The 24,923-nt window shown below is 38.5% G+C and overlaps 1 protein-coding gene across 2 annotated transcripts in view; it reads left to right on the forward strand.

Annotated features, from left to right (window-relative positions):
* The window catches only part of DYNC2LI1 (dynein cytoplasmic 2 light intermediate chain 1), a 37,337-nt gene continuing 12,414 nt past the window's right edge, over positions 1 to 24,923 (forward strand). The window contains exons 1-8 of one of the 2 annotated variants that reach the window (XM_040224712.1): positions 2 to 121; positions 1,842 to 1,959; positions 12,405 to 12,439; positions 13,412 to 13,481; positions 15,566 to 15,654; positions 21,214 to 21,400; positions 22,311 to 22,379; positions 22,979 to 23,056. In XM_040224712.1, the coding sequence (XP_040080646.1) occupies positions 114 to 121; positions 1,842 to 1,959; positions 12,405 to 12,439; positions 13,412 to 13,481; positions 15,566 to 15,654; positions 21,214 to 21,400; positions 22,311 to 22,379; positions 22,979 to 23,056 (654 nt within the window). In that variant the 5' untranslated portion in view covers positions 2 to 113. Of the gene's footprint in view, positions 122 to 1,841; positions 1,960 to 12,404; positions 12,440 to 13,411; positions 13,482 to 15,565; positions 15,655 to 21,213; positions 21,401 to 22,310; positions 22,380 to 22,978; positions 23,057 to 24,923 lie in introns of both variants that reach the window. The other variant, XM_040224713.1, reaches the window with a different exon arrangement.

The following is a 24,923-nucleotide window of genomic DNA, read 5'->3' on the forward strand; positions in this document are numbered from 1 at the left end:
ACCATGGCAACGCAATACCCTGCTTTAACCCGGCCTCTCTCCGAGTTCGCCGAGCCGCTGATTCTAGGCTGGGCCTCACGCGGCGACCAGGACACTGGGGCGGCCACGCCACGATGCCCAGGTATCCCTGCAACCCTGCTTGAGCCTGGTTTATGCAACTCTCGAGAGCCTCCTTTCTTTCCCAACTCCGCCTGGATGGGGTGGAGGCGGGGAGCGGCGGTGGAGGGAGAGGCCGCTGCCAGAATATGTGGGGAGAGGAGTTACAGCGAGTCCCATTGTAGGTTTGTCAAGGTACTAGTAGAAAAGTTCCAGAGGTGGAAAAGTTAAGAGATGTTGAAAGATGATTTAACTCCAATCATTCATTTCTTCAAAAAGTTTTCTGAAGGCCCGGGAATGTTCTAGGAACAGGGTTTCAGGCGGTGAGCCAGACCACAAACCCACTTCCTCGGGGACCTCCTGCCCGGGTGCAGGGGTTTAAGACAAAGATAAAAGAGGGGAAACTAGTGAAGACACTGAAAAATCTAAGGTCACATTTTAAGGGGAGGGGGTGGGATTTTAATCACCTATCAGATACATTTTAACTCTTCTCTGATGTTTATTTTAGTTACTTGTTCTCAAGATCATGCCTAAAACTTCCCTGAACGACTTGTAAAGACATCAGGGAGAGAGTGGGGTACTGGAGTCCATCACAGAGATTTCTGGGTTTTGTTTTTTTTTTTTCATATTGTGGATTGGCTGTGTGATCTCTGTTGAGTTTATGAACCTTAAGCTTCCCATCATCGTAAACGGTTACACCTCTTTCTCTTTACTGCTGAGAACTTGGAAAGGAGACAATCACATTATGAAGAAATGGGTGTAACTGAAGAGCACACAGGCCCAGACTGAGTTCTTAGGGGCTCACCTGTGAAGTAAATGTGGGAATTTTAGTGCAGACCCCCCTTTTCCATTTCTGGTTCTTGAAAAATAATAAACACTCACTAATTTTAGATGATTATATATAGGCTAGGCCCTAACCTAAATGAATTATCACATTTTACAATCATGGCAGTCCTATGAAGTTGGTGGTGTTTTTTAGTCAGTAGTTAGAGAAGAAACAAAAGTGAGCCTGGGGACTAGCACAGAAATGTGAGTATACGAGGCGCTCAATAAATATTTGTTGAATGAAGGATCCAGAGCAGTTAGGTAATTTACTCAAGTTGGCATACTCTCTGTGCAGAAAGTAGTAGATTCAGGTGGATAAAACATGAAATCTTACTCATATTTTCTAGTTCAGTACTCCATAATTTATTTAGGCTTTACTTTAAAAAAAAAAATCTTATCTGTGTAGAGAGGTGAAATGAAAGGATGATTTTCAAAAGGAATTTTAGGTGATTTTTCTCCCTTCTTTTATATTTTAAAAAAGGAATATTGAGCCAAAAAATGTATAATTTTAAAAAACTAAAACTATTTCAGGTAGCAAAGGTTATGTGGTAAACTGGTTTTACATGTTTCCCCCTTTTGCTAGATGTTGGTGGTTTTCCAGTTGTATGTTTCCAAAAGGCATTGTACCTTCATGTGTGTCTGAGAGGCTAACACATACAGCTTTCAGCCCTGGCCAGGAGTCCCAAAGTAAGACAACTTCAGATCTTGGCAGTAAAGGCTCTGTTTATCATTTTCTTCTTCCATCTAGTACACAGAAAATGACTAATCCTCCAAAGTTTTACCAGCTCATTGTCCTCCCCCACAAATGATATTGGTTTGTTTTATAAATCTGATTGAAATGAAATTTCTGTGGGCTGGAGAGAAATTTTGTAAGGATTCTTTTTGTTTTTCTGAATTTTGGTTATCTTTCTCTCATATAGTGAAACTCTCTGGGAAATTGCAAAAGCTGAAGTGGAAGAACGGAGAAGTGGTGAAAGTGAAGGTGATGGAGTTGAAACTGGAGAAAAGTCTGTTTTCTTCATTGGCAGTAAAAGTGGGGTAATGCATTTGCTCATACTTTTTTCACCGCAAGCATTGTGATGATTTAATAGCCAATGGTAACATTTACTTTAATACTTTGGTAAAAATTTAGGTATTTCAACTCTTTAACCAGATGACCAAGCTCCAGCCTGCTGTTTACTTTAAATCTGGTTGGGCCCTGCTCATGGAAGGGTGGGAACTAACACACCCAACCTGCCTCTTCTTGTCAAGTGGTGTGTCCTGACCTGGGCCACAGGAACCCAGAGGAAGGGGTACTTGTTTCTGACTAGACAGCCCAGAGGAGTCATCTTTTCCCAGTTTGCACAAAAGCACCATAAATACTATTCTAATGGTCATATTTATAGGTAACTTCTATAGCTAAAACAAGCACATATAAAAAACTTGAACCATATAGAGTATAATACGTTTACTTTCACTTATCTTAAACTAGTGTCACAGAAATGGAAAGAACCCTAGAGATAGTCTGGTCTTCTGCAATCAGGATTCTTACCCTGAGATCCATGGAATTACTTTTTGGGGTCCATGAGCTCCCTAGAAATGTATGCAGAATTGTGTGTGTGCACTGGTGTTTTTTATGGGAAATTAGGTTTCCCAGGGTTTTAGTACCTCATCAAAAGGTTGAGAGCCATTCCAGACAGTGGTTGTATAGTCTAGGTGTGAATATTTCCAACAATGGGGATGCTGTCTTTCACAAGGCAGCCTGTCTTAGGTAACCTCTCACTTTTGATCTTTCACTTTGGAGGAAGCAAGCTGCCATGTTTTATGCAGGTCCAGTCCACATGGCAAAGAACTAAAGCCTGTGGATCCAAGAGCCAGCAAGGAACTGATTGCCTTTTGCCAGCAACCATGTTAAGGAGCTTGGAAAATAATTCTCCAGTTCAGTTGAGCCAAGAGATAACTTTCATCCCAAATGACATCTTGACTACAGCTTTATGAAAATTCTTAAGCCAGAACCATCCAACTAAGGTACTCTCAGATTCCAGATTCTGAGAAACTGGGTGAAATAATAGCTATTGTTTTAAAACTTGATAAATTTGGGATTAATTTACTATGTAGCAATAGATAACTAATGCACATAAAAGCTACAGGAAATTCCCTGGCAGTCCAGTTGTTGTGACTTTCTGCTTTCACTGCCAACAGGATGAGTTAATCCCTGGTCTGGAATTGGCATCCTGCAGGCCACATGGCTATGGCCAAAAAAAAAAAGGGTACATATAAAGACTAAGCAAATAAAAAACAAAGAAGTTTTAAACTTTGGGGAAAAGTTATTTGAGAAAGGAAACAATCATACTTCTGCACTTGGCATGGCAGAAAAATAAAATACACTTAACATTTTTTTTTAATATTATCCAAAAGATTATCCAAAGGTGTGTAAAGCAAAATAACCTCTGTACACAGTTCAGAATCTCTCCTGAAAGCCACCATTTTCATATCTTTTACTGTTTCTTCTATAATTGTACTTCTTTACTTCTGAATAATGTGTTTATGGGCTATTTCCATAAACACAATGTTAGACATTACCTGTTGAGTCTCTGATAGAAGACTATTTACTTCCGCATCTCTCTCACATTTGCACTTCCAGTAACGTTGTGGTTATCATTTTGAGCTAAATCAGTATTTAGGGTTAACTTAAGTGTCTTTTTCACAAGTAGCTGCATGGCTACTGTCCCTCCCTAACATACTGGGGATTCCCTTTGCATCCTTGTGTTGGAGCTCCAGTTTCCTGGATCCTGTGTCTTCTTTTTTCTTGGTTTACTAAAGTATGTCTTTATGGAGTACATTCTTTTGTAGTTTCCTGGGAAAGTATACATGGGAAGTAAAATTTTTGAGACCTTGCACATGTGAAATATCTTTATTTCGCCCTCACTCTGGATTGAAAGTTTATCTAGGTATAGAATTCCAGGTTGGAATGAGTCACTTAACCTCTCTCTAACCCTAGTTTCTGTGTGAGTCTATTATTATCTCTTTTAGGAGTGACTGAAAACTCAATTCAAACTGAGTTAGACACTATCTTGAATAGTTGATATCCCCTACACTGTTATGCTTTATCTGTATTCCTCTTGTGATGTGTGCCATTAGATAGCTTATGGTCAGGCTGCAATCTCCTGTATACTGTCACAAGTTTCACGTGTTCATTTATTTTCATCCAAATGCATTTGTTTATGCTGCCACCCCCTGCATATTTGTCGGTTACCATACAGACTCACAAAGTGTGCTGCAGTTTTCCTCCTTTTTTAATTCTTTACAGTGATGTATCACACTTACTCATGCCACAGGCTTTGGTAATATATATGAGGTCATTTTGTTTTTCTGTGACAATATTGCACTTATTATTACTTGCACAGTTTTGCATCTGTGGCTGTAATGTATTGTTCTAAGGCCTTGTCTCAGCTGCTTTGTTCTGTGAATTACACGGACCCTCTTCCATTATTCTCTTAAAATTTTTTTCTTAATGTCATACCTAATGACATCTCCGTTTATCTGGACCTTTCTCTCTTGTTTTCTCTAATCTCATTGGATTGTCAAGTTTTTAGGCATGATCTTCTGATCCTCCTGACATATGTTTCACCTCTTATCAAGGTATAATCATTCTGTGTAAACTATTATACACAGAATGGATCAACAAGATCCTAGCGTATCACACAGGAACTGTATTCAGTGTCCCATGATAAACCATAATGGAAAAGGAAAAAAATAAAGGTTGCAGAAAAACTTTTTTCAAAGGGTTAATCATGCTACGATTCTTAGACTGTGGCTCAGAAAACTTTATCACTGACTAGTCTTTCACTTCCCAGAGCTCATTTTCTCACCCTAAACCTCAATCTCTAGGTGGCAGAAAAGAGGAAAGGAAGCTATTTAGACGTCCATGCTTTTGCTTTTCCAGTTCTCCATATCATCAGATCCTTTCCATGGTTCTGTAAGGGATAGAAAATAGTAGGCACATATCTTCCACACACATTTTATAAATTATGTTCCCCTTTTCTGCTGATCCTGAAGATGACATCTGATCTATAGTATTCCAGGAAAGTGTTGGCAGTTGAGATAAAATCTGTTTGTCATTTCTTCCTCTAGTAGTGTCAGTTATCTCCACACAGATTAGCAGAAGTCAGCCAAAATCCATGGGTTGCTATGTGCACAGGTTTAGCAAACCCTTAAGATCAACAGAGAGATAATTTCACATAGAATACCACATTATATCTTTTGAGAAATTTAAGTATTGTATACCATAAGGGGAAGTTAGTTAAGAAGAATGTTGACTATAACATTAATGTTCTCACCACGACATGATTGGAAAATACCCAGGTGAAAGAATTTTACATATAAAATAAGTTATTATTGTTTTTATCACCTAATATTAGGATAATTACATTTTGAAAATAATATTTAGACATTTTGTGCAAATTCATGGTCATGGAACCATTGAACTTGAAGTTAATGAGCTAAATTTATACTTAGCTAATACCATATTTCAACATTCAGAAAACTAAGATAATGGCATCTGATCCATGGTAAATAGATGAGGAAAAAGTGGAAGCAGTGACAGATTTTATTTTCTTGGGCTCCAAAATCACTACAGATGGTGACAGCAGCCATTGAAATTAAAAGACACTTGCTCCTTGGAAGGAAAGCTATAATAAACTTAGCATATTAAAAAGCAGAGATGTCACTTTGCCTAGAAAGGTCTATATAGTCAAAGCTATGATTTTTCCAGTAGTTGTGTATAGATGTGAGAGTTGGACCGTAAAGAATGCTGAGCACCAAAGAATTGATGCTTTCAAATTGTGGTACTGGAGAAAATCTTGAGAGTCCTTTGTACGGCAAGGAGATCCAACCAGTCAATCCTAAAGGAAATCAACCCTGAATATTCATTGGAAGGACTGATGCTGAAGCTCCAATACTTTGCGCATGTGATGTGAAGAGCCAGCTCAGGGAATAGACCCTGATGCTGGGAAAGATTGAGGCCAGGAGGGAAAGGGAGCAACAGAGGATGAGATGGTTGGATGGCATCACCAACTCAATGGACATGAGTTTGAGCAAATGCCAAGAGATAGAGAAGGGCAGGGAAGCCTGGTACACTGCAGTCCATGGGGTCACAAGGTTAGACATGACTTAGCAACTGAACAACAATACCATATTTAGTGTGAATTGATCTAGGAAAAATTATAGTAGTAAATCTAATTTAAAATATTTTAACTATATTTTTATTTCATAATTGGACAATATTAAGGTCTTCTACTTCAACTGAGTATAAAAGCCAGGATCCATTTAAATATCTAACTCAGCATCTAAGTCAATAAGGCATTATCTTAAATAATATTCATTTTTTAAATTCAGTTACTTCACTTTTAGGAATTTCATTTAAGGAATAATTGAATTGTGGTAGCTCAGATGGTAAAGAATCTGCCTGCAGTGCAGGAGACCAGGGTTCAATCTCTGGGTCGGGAAGACCCCCTGGAATAGCAGCCCACTCCAGTATTCTTGCCTGGAGAATTCCATGGAGAGGAGCCTGGTGGGCTACAGTCTATGGGGTCGCAAAGAGTCATACATGACTGAGCGACTAACACACGCAATGATGTCTGTCACAGGATTTCAAAGGGTTATTTATTGTTGTGAAAAATAAGGGGGAAAAGGACAGCATATCCATCAGAACACCTTAGTAGCCAGAGACCCTGTCCCACTCACTGTAAGTTTCTGTTGTTTAGCCAGGGATGCAAAAAGGGTTTGGAAGTAGCCATACAGAGCAGGAACAGATGTATCATATTTTCATGCAGCTTTGCTTGGATTACAAAGTTCTGGCCAGAGACACAGAACTGCTGGTGACACTGTCTAAAAAAGGTCAAGACTTGCAGATCCAAGATGCTGATATTCATCCTATTTGGGGTTTATATTACAGACCTTCCTTGACTTATGGTGGGGTTACCTCCCCATAAATATTGTCAGTCAAAAAGTGCATTTAACACATCTGACCTAACCGATGTCATAGGTCAGCCTACATGCTTGTGTGCTAAGTCACTTAAGTCATGTCCAACTTTTTGCAACCCCATGGACTATAGCCCGCGAAGCTACTCTGTCCATGGGATTCTCCAGGCAAGAATACTGGAGTGAGTTGCCATGCCCTCCTCCAGGGGATCTTCCTGATAGCTTAGCCTGCTGCTGCTGCTACTAAGTCACTTCAGTCGTGTCCGACTCTGTGCGACCCCATAGACAAAAGCCCACCAGGCTCCCCCGTCCCTGGGATTCTCCAGGCAAGAACAGTGGAATGAGTTGCCATTTCCTTCTCCAATGCATGAAAGTGAAAAGTGAAAGTGAAGTCGTTCAGTCGTGTCCGACTCCTAGTGACCCCAGGGACTGCGGCCCACCAGGCTCCTCGTCCATGGGAGTTTCCAGGCAAGAGTACTGGGGTGGGGTGCCATTGCCTTCTCCTAGCTTAGCCTAGCCTACCTTAAATGTGCTCAGAATATTTACCTTAGCCTACAGTTGAGCCAAGTTATCTAGCACACAGACTATTTTATAATAAAGTATTGAATATCTTGTGCAATTAATTGAATAACATACTGAAAGTGAAAAAAAGAATGGTTGTAAGTGTACTGGTTGTTCCCCTCATGATTGAGGGGCTGACTGGGAGCTGCAGCTCACTGCTGCTGCCCACCATCACAGGAAGAGTTTATTAGTACGTATCACTAGCCTGGGAAAAGTACAATTTCTACTGAGTATATATCAATTTTGCACTTTCATAAAATCAAAAAATCATAAATGGAACTATCCTAAGTTGGGGACTATCTTATGATATATATAATCTTATATATATATAATAGAGATAGTTGTTGTATTTATGACACTATTTTATTTTTGTGCTTCATGTTAAGGGCATGAAGGGCATGTTAACAGAAGTTAGGAACTAACTTCTGTGTCAATGAGACCATATCTTTACCAGGCAGCGCCAGTGCCCAGGTAGCCAGAGCACTCTTCTGTGTCTGGCCTGTATCCCAGAAGGATGCATGGACTTTGGAGGCCTCTCAGTAAAGCTGAAAAAAGTAAAGTTCTGAAAAAAGTGCTTAGAGAATGTGTTGTTTGTGCATGTGATTTTGGGAGTGGTACAGTTTCCAGTAGTGAAATGGTTCAAGATAGAACCCCGAAAGTGACATGTGGCAGAAGTGGAGTGAAGGAAAGAGTCTCTTGAGGCAATGGGCACCTTGAGGTCGGGGTCATAGGTGGGTTGCCCATGCCCATGTAGGGGTGAAGTGAACAAGACTAATGACAGTAGCTGAGAGGGGAAGGTAGACTGAGCCAGAAGAGGTGACAACCAAGAGGGTAGGCTGATACCAGCCCCTTAAGATTCCTGCAAGAGGAGAGAAGTAGAGTAATAGCCGCTAGGTGACACTGGAGAGCAGGGAGGGCCCTGAAGTGTGTGGGGGTGATGAACAAATAGCCTTCTTAAATAGAATGGCAGAGGAAGTGTTCAAGAGATAGTCATATGTTAGTGCAGGCCAACAGATAGAATGTTCTGAAGAAGAAGTTCAGGATTCAGGGCAGCTGGGTTTTAGAAGGGAGGAGATTATTATGCCCAATGAAGGGATATGTAGAGGATTATGGAATTAGAGTTGCAAGGATGACAAGTCAGAGGGAGGCTGGACTTCTGCTGTGATGGACTAACGGAAGGGAATGTGGGATTCATTCTGATAGTCACTCAGTGAACTTGTACTATATCAGTGCTTCTTGGACTTGGAAACCCAGGAGTCTGTGGATGCCTTCTCAAAGGGCAACAGTTTACTAGTGAATTTTTAAAATTTGGATTGTTATTTTAATGGTAATCTAAAAGCTGATTTCAGTGCCCAGAGTTGAGTTTTGTTTTTATTTGAAATTCCACCAGGTAGTCTTATACATTAATATGAAATTATAATAAAAATAATTTAAATCACCGCTATGGAACGATGAGAATTTGAGATTAGCTAGATATTATCTAAGATTCCTACCAATTCTAAAATACAGTAATTCTGTATACTTTCCTGCACATTGAATACATTTATTTTTAGGTGTCACAGTCCTCATTATTTTAAAAAGTTAAAAATACACTGCATGTGATACATGTAAAGTGTAGGATAATTAGAAAATCCTGATTTTCTTAAGAAAATAAATTACCTGTAACGTTATCACCTGGAAACATTCACTATTAACACGTGACGTCTCTCTGGATTTCTGTTTGTTTCTCTATCTGTATGTGTGTGTATATGCATCTCAAGGAAGAGATGATTTTTAACTGAAAATAGGGTCATGGTAATCTATTATGCATGTCTTACTGTGTCAGTGTGTCTCAGTTCAGTTCAGTTCAGTTCAGTTGCTCAGTGTGTCTGACTCTTCGCAGCCTCATGGACCACAGCACGCCAGGCCTCCCTGTCTATCACCAACTCCCGGCGTTTACTCAAACTCATCTCCATTGAGTCGGTGACGCCATCCAACCATCTCATCCTCTGTCGTCCCCTTCTCCTCCTGCCTTCAATCTTTCCCAGCATCAGGGTCTTTTCAAATGAGTCAGTTCTTTGCATCAGGTGGCCATTGTATTGGAGTTTCAGCTTCAACATCAGTCCTCCCAATGAACACCCAGGACTGATCTCCTTTAGGATGGACTGGTTGGATCTCCTTGCACTTCAAGGGACTCTCAAGAGTCTTCTCCAACACCACAGTTCAAAAGCATCAATTCTTTGGCACTCAGCCTTCTTCACGGTCCAACTCTCACATCCTACATGACCACTGGAAAAACCATAGCCTTGACTAGACGGACCTTTGTTTGAAAAGTAATGTCTCTGCTTTTTAATACGCCGTGTAGGTTGGCCATAACTTTTCTTCCAAGGAACAAGCGTCTTTTAATTTCGTGGCTCTAGTCGTCATCTGCAGTGATTTTGGAGCCCCAAAAAATAAAGTCAGCCACTGTTTCCACTGTTTCCCCATCTATTTGCCATGAAGTGATGGGACCGGATGCCATGATCTTAGTTTTCTGAATGTTGAGCTTTAAGCCAACTTTTTCACTGTCCTCTTTCACTTTCATCAAGAGGTTCTTTAGTTCTTTTTCATTTTCTGCCATAAGGGTGGTGTCATCTGCATATCTGAGGTTATTAATATTTCTCCTGGTAATCTTGATTCCAGCTTGTGCTTCATCCAGCCCAGCATTTCTCCTGATGTACTCTGCATATAAGTTAAATAAGCAGGGTGACAATATACAGCCTTGACATACTCCTTTTCCTATTTGGAAACAGTCTGTTGTTCCATGTCCAGTTCTAACTGTTGCTTCCTGACCTGCATATAGATTTCTCAAGAGGCAGGTCAGGTGGTCTGGTATTCCCATCTCTTTCAGAATTTTTCAGTTTATTGTGATCCACACAGTCAAAGGCTTTGGCAGAAGTAGATGTTTTTCTGGAACTCTCTTGCTTTTTCGACAATCCAGCAGATGTTGGCAATTTGATCTCTGGTTCCTCTGCCTTTTCTAAAACCAGCTTGAACATCTGGAAGTTCACGGTTCACGTATTGCTGAAGCCTGACTTGGAGAATTTTGAGCATTACTTTACTAGCATGTGAGATGAGTGCAGTTGTGCAATAGTTTGAGCGTTCTTTGGCATTGCCTTTCTTTGGGATTGGAATGAAAACTGACCTTTTTCAGTCCTGTGGCCACTGCTGAGTTTTCCAAATTTGCTGGCATATTGAGTGCAGCACTTTCACAACATCATCTTTTAGGATTTGAAATAGCTCAACTGGAATGCCATCACCTCCACTAGCTTTGTTCATAGTGATGCTTCCTAAGACCTATTTGACTTCACATTCCAGGGTGTCTGGCTCTAGGTGAGTGATCACACCATCATGATTATCTGGGTCATGAAGGTCTTTTCTGTACAGTTCTTCTGTGTATTCTTGCCACCTCTTCTTAATATCTTCTGCTTCTATTAGGTCCATACCATTTCTGTCCTTTATTGAGTCCATCTTTGCATGAAATGTTCCCTGGGTATTTCTAATTTTCCTGAAGAGATCTCTAGTCTTTCCCATTCTATTGTTTTCATCTGTTTCTTTGCGCTGATCACTGAGGATGGCTTTCTTATCCCTCCATGCTATTCTTTGGAACTCTGCATTCAAATGGGAATATCTTTCCTTTCCTCCTTTGCTTTTTGCTTCTCTTCTTTTCACAGGTATTTGTAAGGCCTCCTCACACAGCCATTTTGCTTTTTTGCATTTTTTTTTCCTTGGGGACGGTCTTGATCCCTGTTTCCCTGTACCGTGTCACAAACTTCCGCCCGTAGTTCATCAGGCACTCTATCAGATCTAGCTCCTTAAATCTGTTTTTCACTTCCACTGTATAATCATAAGGGATTTGATTTAGGTCAATATGTCTATTCCTACATTATTCCTATGATCTGCATGTTATTCATTATATTGATGGTCATAATTTAGTCAGTCCCCTATTTGGAAAATTTAGATTGTTTCTGATCTTTCACTTTGATATAACACCTACCAATAAATATCATTCAATTATGTATTTTAGTACTATTCCAATTATTTATTTATATATCTTACTACCAAAAAAGTCATTCAATTTAATCAAAGCCCAGATGTAATTTGGAGTCACAGTTTATCTTTTTGGGGGTAAGTATTGTAGGTTCCTTGGCTTTAAAAGACACGTATATAGTGAAATAATCTGTGTTTTTGGTAGTCCAGAGTTTTCTAAACTGCTTTCTTTGAATCCTAAAGGTCTCCTTTGGTAAACTTTCCCTGCTGCTCTTTTATTTATATTCCTGTAAAAAGTTGTCTTAAAAAAGTAAAGCTTCACTGTTAAAAAAAAAAAAAAAAAAAAACAGTGACTTAAACCACTAAACCAGTCCCTGGCTCAGATGTGAGGTTAAGTTTCATGATTAGTGGCTGAGATGGGACCAGAACCTCTATTTCCTGACTCCTAAAAAGAAATTTGAAGTACATCTTCTAGAAATAAGACAAACCAAAAAAAAGTATTCTAACTGGTATCTGGATTGCTTGCTTGGAATATGTCTTCAACATGTCCTATATTTGTGTGTTATCCTTTTTTATTTCCACTTCAACAAATTGGAATTAAAACATTTTAGAAGACACTAATCATCAGCTTAACCAGTAATTAGCATTAACGAGTAGAGAGAAAATTTAAGACAGCTGCCAAGTTGACCACTAAAATAAGGTTTGATTTTCTAGTATTTGTCATCTGTGGTACTTTATAATTATAATAATAGCAGTGTAGTTACACTCTGATGGAAAGTTGACAGTTAACTTTTTCCACTTATCAAACTTAGGAGCAATTCTGAAAGTTTCTAGTTTCCAGGTAATTTATCATTCAAGTGATTAAAAGCTATTTTGGGCCACAATTATGAACAATAATAAAATTTTACATGTGGATGACATTAACATAGTATTCTTTCTTTTTGAATTTCTAGGGAAAGACTACTATTATTCTAAGGTGTCTTGACAGGTAAGTGTTATATTAAACTTTAGAGTACACTTTTGCTTATTCTTGTTGTGTAAGGCAAGTTAGAATCTAAAAGACATATTTCCATTTTGCGACCTAAACAAAATATTCTAATTCTTGTGAATCCATATTATGGCTTTTCAGTCTTCCTTTAAAGATGAAACCAACAATAAGCAGAAAAAAAATTATATAGGATTAATAATGGATTTCCTTATTTGGGGGAAGAAATTAACATAATTACTCAATCTGTAATAGATAGTACTTTCTTGTTTTGGCTATGCTACTCTGCTATTTAAACTTTTTAATTTTATCTAGTTCATGATCATTTGAACATTATAATCTTTGAATTGCTCATGGGTATGCTTTTGAAGCACATTATTGATCATCAAACTATACCTGTTGCCATTTGTTTTATGGACTTCGTAGCCTTCTTTACCGTGGAAGCATGCCACCAGGTTAAGGTACATGTTTCAGGAAGTTTTGGTAAGGAAAGTCTTGTTGGTTTGCGGCTCTCATTAGCTAAATGATGCCCAGGTTTGAGCCATGATTTCAGTTGAGAACTGTATAAAAAATCTTTTAATGATATCTCCATTAAATTGAAAGTCATTACATTCCCAGCTCCTCACATTGAGGCTGAGCATAAGCCTATTGTCTTTGCTTCCCACGTGGCCTGGATGCCGAGAGCTTATGCGCTGACACAGCCACCAACACGGCCAGCTCCTTCTCTGCTCCCCGAGTGGTGTCACTAGGCGCTGCCACTGCACGCAGGTGCCATTACTCACCTCTGCAGTTGCTACTAAAGTCCGTTAAGATGTTTTTTTGAAGGCTTATTTTTGTATAAATTCTTAATCATTTTTATCTCAATGTGTTATACACAGCGTAACTTCTCTGCTAATAAAGTTTTTAAGAAGCAAAAATAAGGTAAGATGATAGCTTAAGAAAATGATGGTAATAATGCTTGTCTTCACTGTACAGGGATGAGCCACCAAAACCAACCTTAGCTTTGGAATATACTTATGGAAGAAGAGCAAAAGGACATAACATAGTGAGTGTCTTTTTGGTGATGTTGCTCTACACGTGTATGGAGAAGTAAGGATGCTGACATTGTTTTACATTTTCCATCTTTTCCACAATCGGTAAACATATCCAGGAGTACACTTCCTAGCTATGTAATACTTTTAAAGTCAAATGCAACTCAGCCCAGAGGAAGCCACCCAAACTGTGAAAATATTTTGGCCTTCTCATTTGTTATGTCTTAAGATGCTTGAATAGGATTACTCTGTAACTTCAGTGTACAGGCTTTGGGAATATTTCTTCTTTCAAATGAGAATAACATTGTGAGTTATCTTGTCTCCCCAAAAAATCTGCTAAAAATATACATTTGACCTGTTGGATATTTATGAAAATATACTGCTTAAAATCCAGATTATTAGCATTTTTACAAATACATCTTAAAGTTGGTAATCCTATTTGAGACCACAGGCCCTAACTGACCATAATCCTATTTTCACTTGTGTTAGTTTATCTGTAGAGGATAGTTAGAAATTGTTCAGGATAGAGGGAGAACTTATAGTGTATGTTAGGAGAATAAAAAATTCTAAGTAGAATTCTCTTTTGGTGTTCCCATAAGGAAGAGGTCATTTCTTAAATAAAGTTAGGTGTGTGGAGAACAATCTAGAATAAAGAAGGTCCCGTATCTCCCATAACTCCCATAACACAGGCAAATTTTTATAGATTGATCCAGTCTAAGTGTTTGATCATTAGACAGTGTATAGAGAGTTAAAATTGTCTGTCGCTGCTTCCTGGATTCACCAGTGCAACTTGGTTATTAAAACTATGAAATTGAAAAGAAAAAACAATATATTGAGATGTGGGAGAACTTTATTTCTGTGAATCATATAAATTTTTTGCTTAACCTGGTTGTGGGAGACTCTGAGTCAACTTTCATAAGCTTAACTTTTGAGAAAAGCTCTAAAAGCTTTTCTTCATCCAGTTGTGAATCAAGGGAGATTATCCATTGAAAACTTATTTCTCCCCACAAACATTAGAGATTCAAATACCAACTGCAAAACAGTTTCAATGGTTGAGATGATAACCTGTCAAAAAGCAAAATATATTTATCTAAAACTGCTGTAATGACATTGCCTCTTTCAAGTTCATGGTATTGGGCACATAAAAACTCACGTGGTTTCTTTTTCACCTGTTTGTTTCTGCTAAACTTTACACTATCAAGTTGGGCTTTTCTGTATCCATTCTAGAAGATTCACATCTTTCTCAGATTGACGGTCTCCTAAGAGTTCTAACTGGAAGAACTTTATCAGCTCCTCACACAATCATAATATCTTGAAGGCTCTCAGTATCTGGTGGAAGGAGAAATGCCATCAGCTAGCCAGCAGTCTAGGACAGTTGCCATGGGATAGATGGTCTTTTTTCCAAGCTCCTTGGCTGCCCAGCCCTTTCAATCCCCCTGTAGCCTGAGTTCTCTGCAAAGGGAAGCAATTGCAGAGAGTCCGTGTCCCCCGCCTACCACTTGTATTGCCAGTGCCGGCCTGTCACTGTCCCCGGGGATGTCAGGCCCAGACCAGCTGCTCATACCTCTGCCCAGGCGATCCTGATCTGCAGCTCAGACTCCCGTCTGTCCTCCCCGTTTCCTCTTGTCTTGTCTTTATATCTGATTTGTTGTGTGAGCTTTTGTCTTCTCCCTCAATTAGGATGTTTTCCCATTCAATTGTTTTATTTCTACCTAAAATTATAACTGTTTTCACAAAGATAATTCCCAATGTGTTCAATTTGTTAATTTTATTTCTAATGTGAGTGTTTGCTACCTGTGATATTTATACAGTGTTGGGGTGCTTTTTAATGTCTTCTATTAAATTAGGGTAGAATCAGGGCATTTAGTACCCGTGTATATTCTTAATGTTTCATCTTTGTTCTTTGGAATAGATGTTTTAGTGTATTTTGAGGGATGGGATCAATAAAGGAGAAAATATTGACTGCCACAAAGGGTCTTGAGGACTATAATATCTTGTATCCATAATTATTACTGGCTGGTGCTAATGAACTATAAGAACTATTTAAAATGTAAAAACATCAAAGAATATTAATATGAAAAAAACCTGTTTTTTTCAGCCAAAAGATATTGCTCACTTTTGGGAGCTAGGTGGAGGAACATCTTTACTGGACTTAATCAGCATACCAATCACAAGTGACACCTTACGGTAAGTGGGGCCAGTGAGGAATAGCGGTTAGTAAGTATCCAGTGGAGGCCACAGGATGAACGTGAGTTTTTTGCGAATCAAAATTTGCAGGGACAGTTTTATGTTGCTGAAGGTTTACCTTCACTTCCTTTCTTTGTGCTTAAACTGTAGTGCTCTCAGGGATTTTAAAAGAACCAAGGTTCTGGTTCCAAATCAGGAAAAGAATACGTCAAGGCTGTATATTGTCACCCTGCTCATTAAACTTATATGCAGAGTACATCATGAGAAACTCTGGACTGGATGAAGCACAAGCTGGAATCAAGACTGTTGGGAGAAATACCAATAACCTCAGATATGCAGATGACACCACAAGTGAAGAAGAAGTAAAGAGCCTCTTGTTGTAAGTGAAAGAGGAGAGTGAAAAAGTTGGCTTAAAACTCAACTCTTAGAAAACTAAGATGATCGTGGCATCTGGTCCCATCACTTCATGGCAAATAGGGAAACAGTGGAAACAGTGACAGACTGTTTTTCTGGGCTCCAAAATCACTGCAGATGGTGACTGCAGTCATGAAATTAAAAGATGCTTGCTCCTTGGAAGAAAAGTTATGACCAACCTAGATAGCATATTAAAAATCAGAGACATTACTTTGCCAACAAAGGTCTGTCTAGTCAAAGCTATGGTATTTCCAATAGTCATATATGGATGTGAGAGTTGGACTATAAAGAAAGCTGAGTGCCAAAGAATTGATGCTTTTGAACCGTGGTATTGGAGAAGACTCTTGAGAGTCCCTTGGACAGCAAGGAGATCAAACCAGTTCATCCTAAAGGAAATCAGTCCTGAATATTCATTGGAAGGACTGATGGTGAAGCTGATATTCCAATACTTTGGCCACCTGACACAAAGAACTGACTCATTGGAAAAGACCCTGATGCTGGGAAAGATTGAAGGTGGGAGAAGAAGGGGATGACAGAGGATGAGATGGTTGGATGGCATCACCTACTCAATGGACATGAGTTTGAGTAAACTCCAGGAGTTGGTGATAGACTGGGATACCTGGCATGCTGCAGTCCATGGGGTCGCAAAGAGTCAGATATGACTGAGCGACTGTACTGAACTGAAGGTTCTGGCCTGTGCTGAAGTGAGATAGTTGGCATCTGACTAGTAACATATTTTGCAAGCCTACAAACAAAATATGTCAAATAACACTTGGGCAGTATATTCACTTGGCAAAAAAAAAAACAAACCTTCAAAAAATAAATTTGAAAACTCAAGTCTTTTTAATACCCATCCAAGCATGAGCTAATTCAGCCCCTGAGTTTTTCCTGCAACTGGATATTATGTCTCCTTTAAATTTAATGGCTTCCTGGGTGGCTCAGGTGCCAGCGATACAGGAAACCTGAGTTCAGTCCTGGGTCAGGAAGATCCCATGGAGAAGGCAATGGCAACCCACTCCAGTATTCTTTCTTGCCTGGAGAATTCCATGGACAGAGGAACCTGGCCGGCTGCAGTCCATGGGGTCACAAAGAGTCAGACATGACTGAGTGACTAACACACACTTGAATTTAATATGAATTTAATACTAAAGTTAATATCACTGAGGGGCTTCCCAGGTGGCGCTTGTGGTAAAGAACCCACCTGCCAGTGTTGGAGACAGAAGAGACACGGATTAGATCCCTGGGTCAAGAAAATCCCCTGGAGAAGGGCATGGCAACCCACTCCGGTATTCTTGCCTGGAGAATCCCCATGGACAGGGGAGCCTGGAGGGCTACAGCCCATAGGGTCACAAAGAGTTGGACACAACTTGAAGTGACTTAGCACGCACACACACCAGTAAAGCCTCATGCAATGAAATTTATGCGTTAGAAGAGGAAGAAAGTGTCTATTTGCTGACCTTAAAGAAAAAGAACCTGGGGGAAAACCTCAAGCTCTTTGGCGGTATTTTCCTGAGAATGATTCCCACATGTTGGCCAAATCAGATGTGGAAAATTGTGACATTTCTCACAATGTTCCTGGGAACCCATCTTAGCCAAAGAAAACAAAATTAAAAAATCTGAAATATCTTACTGTTGTCAGAGTTTAACACACACCATTGCTGCTGGACCAGATACAAAGGGCTTGACAATTATTTGTCAAATTTCAGCCATTAAGATCGTTAGAATTTTTTCTTGTTAACAGGATAATTGTTTTTCCATAACTAGCTAGTAATGTTGGCTTTCTTTGTCCAGTGATTTTTTTTTCTTTTAAAGAAATAAAATTTAGTGTCTTTTACTTATCACAAAAAAGTTTTATGCTCATAAGGAAAACTTGGAAAAATAGTGAAACGTACATGAAAAGTAAAAGCATCTGTGATCACATGAAAAAGGACTATTCTCAACATACAGGGGTATTTCTTTCAGTGTTTTCAGTGTTGTCAATATACTTTGTACAGGTATGAGCTATTGGGTATACACATTTAGATCCTGCTTTTTCACTTAAAACCACCATTTCCCCCAACATTATTTTTTAGAATCATGGGATTTTACAGCTGTGTAGTTCTCATTTGTCCTCCTTTAACAGAGACAAATAATTGAAGCTGCCTGGGAATTAGGGCAACTCATGGTGGTATGGCTGAGAGGAGATGACAGGGGCAGGGAGCAGTTGAAGGAACAAGAGCTGCCGGCCAGCCTGGCCTGAGGCAGACAGGAGGGAAAAGGCTGGGAGCAGCTCTTCCCAGACTGTGAGCTGTCGCGTCACCTTTCTGTATTACCCACTTCCCTTCTCTAGACCTTATGGGCTTGTAGAAATTCTGGTTTCTGCAGGAAGCCAAATCTTTCCACAGTTTCTTCACTGCCTTGCTTTGTGAGTTTCTGGTCTTCTTTCCATGGAATCCCAGAGCAGTTGGAGCCTGCCTTAGGAGAGAAGAGGGGTCAGCAAGATGATGAACAGAGGGCAGGGGCGCCACAGGCCTGGGTCCAAAGCAGCTTGCTGAGTGGTTGACGAATTCATGGAAAACATTTCACTCCTCATTAGTCGCAAATCTCAGAATGTTTTGTGACTGGAATTAATTCGACATGTAATTTCCTTGACTTGGACAGAGCCCAGCAACCTTACCAAATGCTGTTAGATACTGTTTTTCTTTAAAATGACTGTTCATAGAATAATTATAGATGCATTAAACATTTCCATAGACCTTAGATAATTTGTAAGAGAGCATTTTCTGTGGTCCACTTCGCTGTTTTCAGAGGTAGTATTTTATAAAAGAATTTTTTAGCTGTCATTTGCTATGAAGGCAAAAGTAACAGAAGTATTTACAGTGCAGTGGAAACATAAATTTTAACCTTAGAAAAAAGTTGAATAATCCATTTTCCCTTTGGTTAAAACAAAGTTATTTTCATTTGGAAAAAATAATACACTTATATATATTTTACCACAGTAAAAAAAAAAAAAAAAAAAAGCTAAACCATGGTCTTTTTTTTAACATTAATCATGCTAAAACTCTGAAAATAAAATTAGTTTCCTTTATATATATATATATATACACACACACGCACATACATTATAATTAAGAAAAGCTGTTTCTGAGCTTATTCAAATGAAAGATATGGTTGGCTAGACAATTTAATGGCATAATAACTTTATAGAAAATCTTAGGTAATGTCTAAAAAGACTACTTTCTGGATTTAGACCTATAGTATAGAATTTAGCTATTGTTTTGCTTTACACAAAATAGGTGATTTGCTCAGACTAAACAAAATAATTGTTGTTAGTCACTAATTTGTCCAACTCTTCTGCGACCCCATGGACTGCAGCCCACCAGGCATCTCTTTCCATGGGATTTCCCAGGCAAGAATACTGGAGTGGGTTGCCATTTCCTTCTCCAGGGGATCTTCCCGGCCCAAGGATTGAACCTGCATCTCCTGCCTTGACAGGCGGATTCTTTAGCACTGAGTCACCAGGAAAGCCCAGATAACTTGACTATATTATAGCCAGCATCTATTATAATTCCTTGCTATTTCCACTAGCAGAATGTTTGCTCTATTGATCAAAGGTATATTGGCCCATGATTATGGCTGTACAGACTTATTATAACCGTTCTCTGTAACACTCCTAGATTTGTGTTTGTTTTTTATTGTAAAATAACATAAAATCCACCATCTTAGCCATTTTTAAGTGTACAGTTTAGTGACATTCTGTATCACTCACATTGCTTAGGCACCATCACCACCACCCCTCTCCAGAGCGTTTCATCTTCCCAAACTGAACCCGTACCCAGTAAACGATAACTTCCTACTTGCCCCTCTGCCAGCCCTTGGCAACTACCATTCTAGTTTCTGTCTCTCTGATTTGACTACTCTAGCTACCTCATGTAAATGAAATCATCCTTTTGGGTCTAGTTTATTTCACTCAGCATAATGTCTTCAAGATTCATCCATGTTGTAGCGTGTGTCAAAATTTCCTTCCTTTTTAAGGCTGAATAATATTTCATTGTATTCATATACCACATTTTGTTTACCCGTTAACCTATTGATGAACACTTGGGTCATTTCCACTCTTTTGCAATTGTGAATAATGCTGCTATGGACATTGGTATACAAATACCTGTGTGAGTCCCTGATGTCAAAACACACAGAAGTGGAATTGCTGGATCCTCCTATAATTTTTTCAGGAACAACTGTACTGCTTTCCACACTGTCTGCTCGCTGTTTTATATTCCCATTGGCAATGCCCCAGGGTTTCAGCTTTTCTCTATTCTTTCCAACACTTATTGTTTTCTGGATTTTTTATTTTTGTTTTTTATTGTAGCTATCCTAGTGGGCAAGAAGTGGTGTCTCATTGTGGTTTTGATTTGCATTTCTCTAATGATAATACCGGACATCTTTTCCTGTATTTACTGGCCATATGTATGTCTTTAAATACAGAAATGTGTATTGGAGTTCTTTGCCCATTTTTAAATTGGGTTGTTTGTTGCTGAGTTTAGATTTATGTTTGATATACATGAACATGTGCGTATGGTCATGGTGGTGGAGTGTGTGGTGGCCTGGAGGGAGGTAGCAAGGCCTTTCAGAGAGGTAGCACGGTACAAGCAGAAAACCGTGTGGCTCTGGGTCTAAATACCAGCTCTACAGTTCACTAGCTATATGAGTCTGTGCCTCAGATTTCTGACCCATAGAATGGCCATCGTTAGGAGGAAATAAGCTAGATAGACTCCAGGCAAGGTCCATCAGTAAATGTTTTCTTCTCCTTTACCACATTGTTGTATTGCTGCTGCTGCTGTGATTATTATTTTTGCTTCCCTTCTTTGGAACACACAGCAAAACTGAATCTAAACACGGCACTGTTGGATCCAATTGCACATTGTGTGAACTGGATTATTATTAGTTCAAACAAAAGTTTGGTTGTAACACTTAAATATTGCTAGGGAAAAGCACTGGAATAAATAAGGCTATAATTTTGGCATATTTTTCTTAGAAAATTGCCATGTTTTTTTTTCTTATAGTGTTATTCTTAGAAAATACATTTCAGTATAGTAGGGTTTCAAATGGTAATTATTTTGAGTCTCTTTTTTTTTTTTTTCCTGAAAGATGTTTTTATTTCTTTAGGACGTTTTCTATTGTCCTTGTTTTGGATCTTTCAAAACCTAATGACCTTTGGCCCACCATGGAAAATCTGTTGCAAGCCACAAAACTTAACATAGATAAAGTGATAATGAAACTGGGGAAGAAGAATTCTAAAGCGGCTTCTGAAATGAGACAGAAGGTGTGGAGCAATATGCAGAAGGACCATCCAGTGAGTTGCTGCTGGGATTATTCTTGGAATTCTTAGCCCCACACATAGTTAAAGATAACATCACAAACAATTTCTTTAGATTTTTATGCATGAGTTGAAATTCACTTGATGTGGATGAACCTGTTCACTGGAAAATTACAGCAATTTAATAAAACCTCGGAGCAAAACAAGGAAAAAGATTTCATATGTCTTCTCGTTAGACATCTTCCGTGATTGTTATGGCATATTACACCAATCAAAAGGAACAGAGTTTTAAAGTAGTAGTTTGATACTGATTTTATAATCTCTGTGAAATGAAGATACAAAACCAGGTTGTACAAATGTCACCTGGCAAAGACCAGATAAGAATACAGTTTTAAGCAAGGAATAGAGTTTCAACAGCCTGTACTGTCATTCTATACATTCATTTATTGTCTGTCACATAATCAGTATCTTTTTATCATCTGATAATTAAACTATCAAGTTGCAGTATGGTAACACAAGTCTTTTATGTACAGTCAGGAATGTCATCATCTAGAAAACTAAGAAAGGTATTTTATATTGCCCAAAGTTTATATGAGTGTGTTTTACAAAAGGAATATCAAACAAAACTGGTAGTTATGGTTCCCATATATGCAGTATAAATGTTATTATAACAAACAGTTAATACAAATAACTTTAAAAAAAGGAAGGCAACATATAAGAAAATAACAGAACATGAAGAATAAATATGGTAGCTTAGGGAATTGTCATTTCTAGTTTTATGCTTGAGAAATGTAGCTTCAAAAATTAAACACTGGAGCAACCTCTGTCAATCCAACAATGTTAACACTGTGGGCAGATTTAAAACGACCTAAGTCATAGAAATTGCTGAATACATAGTAGTAAACAAAACAATTACAGTGAATCAATGAAATATGTTTGTTAACAGGATCGTGAATTAATTGACCCATTTCCAATTCCTCTGGTCATAATCGGAAGTAAATACGATATTTTTCAGGTGAGCTCTTCCACTTCTAGTTGAGCTTGTGGTACATGCTTGTCTAGCCTTTATAGGAGAGAAGCAAAAGTAATAATGAAATGAGAAAAATGACTCAGGGCAAGGGAGAAGTCAAGGAGTCACACATTTTAAAGATTTTGGAAAAGAGAATATAGTTGGGAAAGAGAAAATAGGTGAAGAACAGTAAGTACAGTGGAATGATGGGGATAAGGCAGAGGATTTAGAAACTGAATCCAGTCCAGTCACCCAGGGACAGGACTTATGTCCCAACTTTTAAATTGAAGAAAGTAGAAAATTGGTTTCTTCTTATCTTTGCTTGTCAGAGAATCCTTGGGGTTTTCCACTTGATAAAATGTGTGCTTGTATCTAAATTCTATTGGGCTAAGTGTTTAAACAAGGAAAGATCTGACAGTGTAGCTCTAGAAGGCTGCAGCTATTGTTCAGCTTCTACAGAACCAAATGCCAAGGTAATGGAATTCTACTCAAGGTACATTTCAAAAAATAAAGAAGAATCTATTTCTGTATTTAATAATTTGTACTTTTCTGCTACAGATACTAGTTCTCTCAACTTTTTTCTTTTTAATAACATACGTCTTTAGGATTTTGACTCTGAGAAGAGGAAGGTAATATGCAAGACACTTCGATTTGTTGCACATTATTACGGAGCATCATTAATGGTTTGTATGTTTCCTATCCTTTGGGTTTGAACAGACAGTAACAAATTTGGAAAGATTACCAGCTTCATGCAGAATAATGAATGTGGATACTTTTACTAATGCATGTCATTCTCTCCTTTCCATTCCCACTGCCCTCAAAGCCTCTTGTTAACAGAGCATTTATAATGTATTTCTGGAATACACACTGCTAGATAGCCTACCATTTCCTTGAAGTGAAAGTTCTACATTTTTAATAGCCATAAATCCCCATCCGTCTTAGAGATAAATTGGTTATTTATCTATTCATCTTTTAGTTTTCCTTTAAGAATTAGAATCTATATTCACTTAAAAAAAAAAGACTAACACTTTTTTTTTTTTTCATAAAAGCTTGAAAAATGCTATTTCTTGTAGAGGTTAAAAATAATGAACTTGGGAGTCATGCTGCCTGGATTCAAATCTCAGGGCAACCATTTACTAGATATGGGGTCTCAGATAAATCATTTAACCTCACTGAAGCCTTAGTCTCCTCCAGGATAAAATGGACAAAAATAGTCTTACCTTCATAGGGTTGTTTTGAGGGTTAATAGCAGGAATATACCTGAAACCCTGAAACCCTTAGCACAGGGCCTGACACAAATCTCAATAAAGGCTATTTCTTGTAACTGTTAGCATTATCTCTTCCACAGCAAGACCAAATGTTGCTAGATATCCTCTAATGCAATAAAATATAAAAAAAAAGCATTTTTATTTTTTTAAAAATTCTTCCCATTTGAATGCTCTCTTTTGCCCTCTAAAGCAAAGTGCTCAGAGGAACCTGTAGACAACATGGCCCAGTCCCCAGCTTTCATGGCTAGTATATTAAGACTGAAAGTAATAAGTATGATCTGTATTTAAAATTCTTATACTTTCCAGAATACTCCAAATATGTTTTATTATGTATTTTCTTAAAAATCATCACCTTTTATGTTTGTATTGTATCTACCTACTTGCATATTAGGTTGACAAGTATTTTGGAAATATTCTTTTTAAAAAAATTATTTTTCATATTTTTTCCATTATTGTTTATTATAGGATAGTGAATATAGTTCCCTGTGCTATACAATAGGACCTTGTTTATCTGTTCTGTATATAATAATTAGCATCTGCTATGTCCAAACTCGCAATCCAACTTTCCCTCACCCTCTCTACTCTGCCTTGGCAACCACGGAAATATTCTTTACTGTTTTGAAAAGATATGGAGAATTCAAACTAGCTTACTCATTCAGGGTACAGAAGCAAAGATCATGGACCTTGTAGTTTCTTACTTTCGCTTCGAGATAAAGCTCCACGTTTACTTCTGTTTAGTTAGCTGAGGAAAATCCCTCTCTTTGTTTAGAAACAGGTCACATTTAATGATCCATCAGTGCCCAGGCTGGCCTTATCAGTAAGAATATAATAATAGGTGAAGTCAGATCAACCCAGGCCACAGCAGACCTGCAATTAATCATGGCTCATAAGACCCTAGAAGTCCAGGGACTAGGGAAAGGGTCTGAGAATCTTTCATCTCAGCTGTCAGTAAATCAGAGGTTGGTTGTAGAAAAGCACTCTGGACCACCGTGGAAACCATACAGCTCTTCTAGCTTCCCAAATCCAGAAGAGAGCGGCCAGAGCTAACAAAGCCCCACCTTTCAGTTTCACTTCCACTCTGACCCTAGAGTCCAGACTTTGGTACTTCCTGCTTTCCAAGGTTCAATGATATACAGCAGTTTTGTTTTGTTTTGTTTTAAACATAGTTTATCCTTTATAATTCAGTCAAGAATACTAATTCAGTAATTTGAGCAATCTGATCAAGTTAATAAAAAAGAGAAAAACATTGGTAAATAGGACCAGATTCAGTGGAGAGACCCCA

Source organism: Oryx dammah, unplaced genomic scaffold (genome assembly GCF_014754425.2).
Source record: "Oryx dammah isolate SB20612 unplaced genomic scaffold, SCBI_Odam_1.1 HiC_scaffold_25, whole genome shotgun sequence".
In the NCBI taxonomy this organism is placed as follows: domain Eukaryota; kingdom Metazoa; phylum Chordata; class Mammalia; order Artiodactyla; family Bovidae; genus Oryx; species Oryx dammah.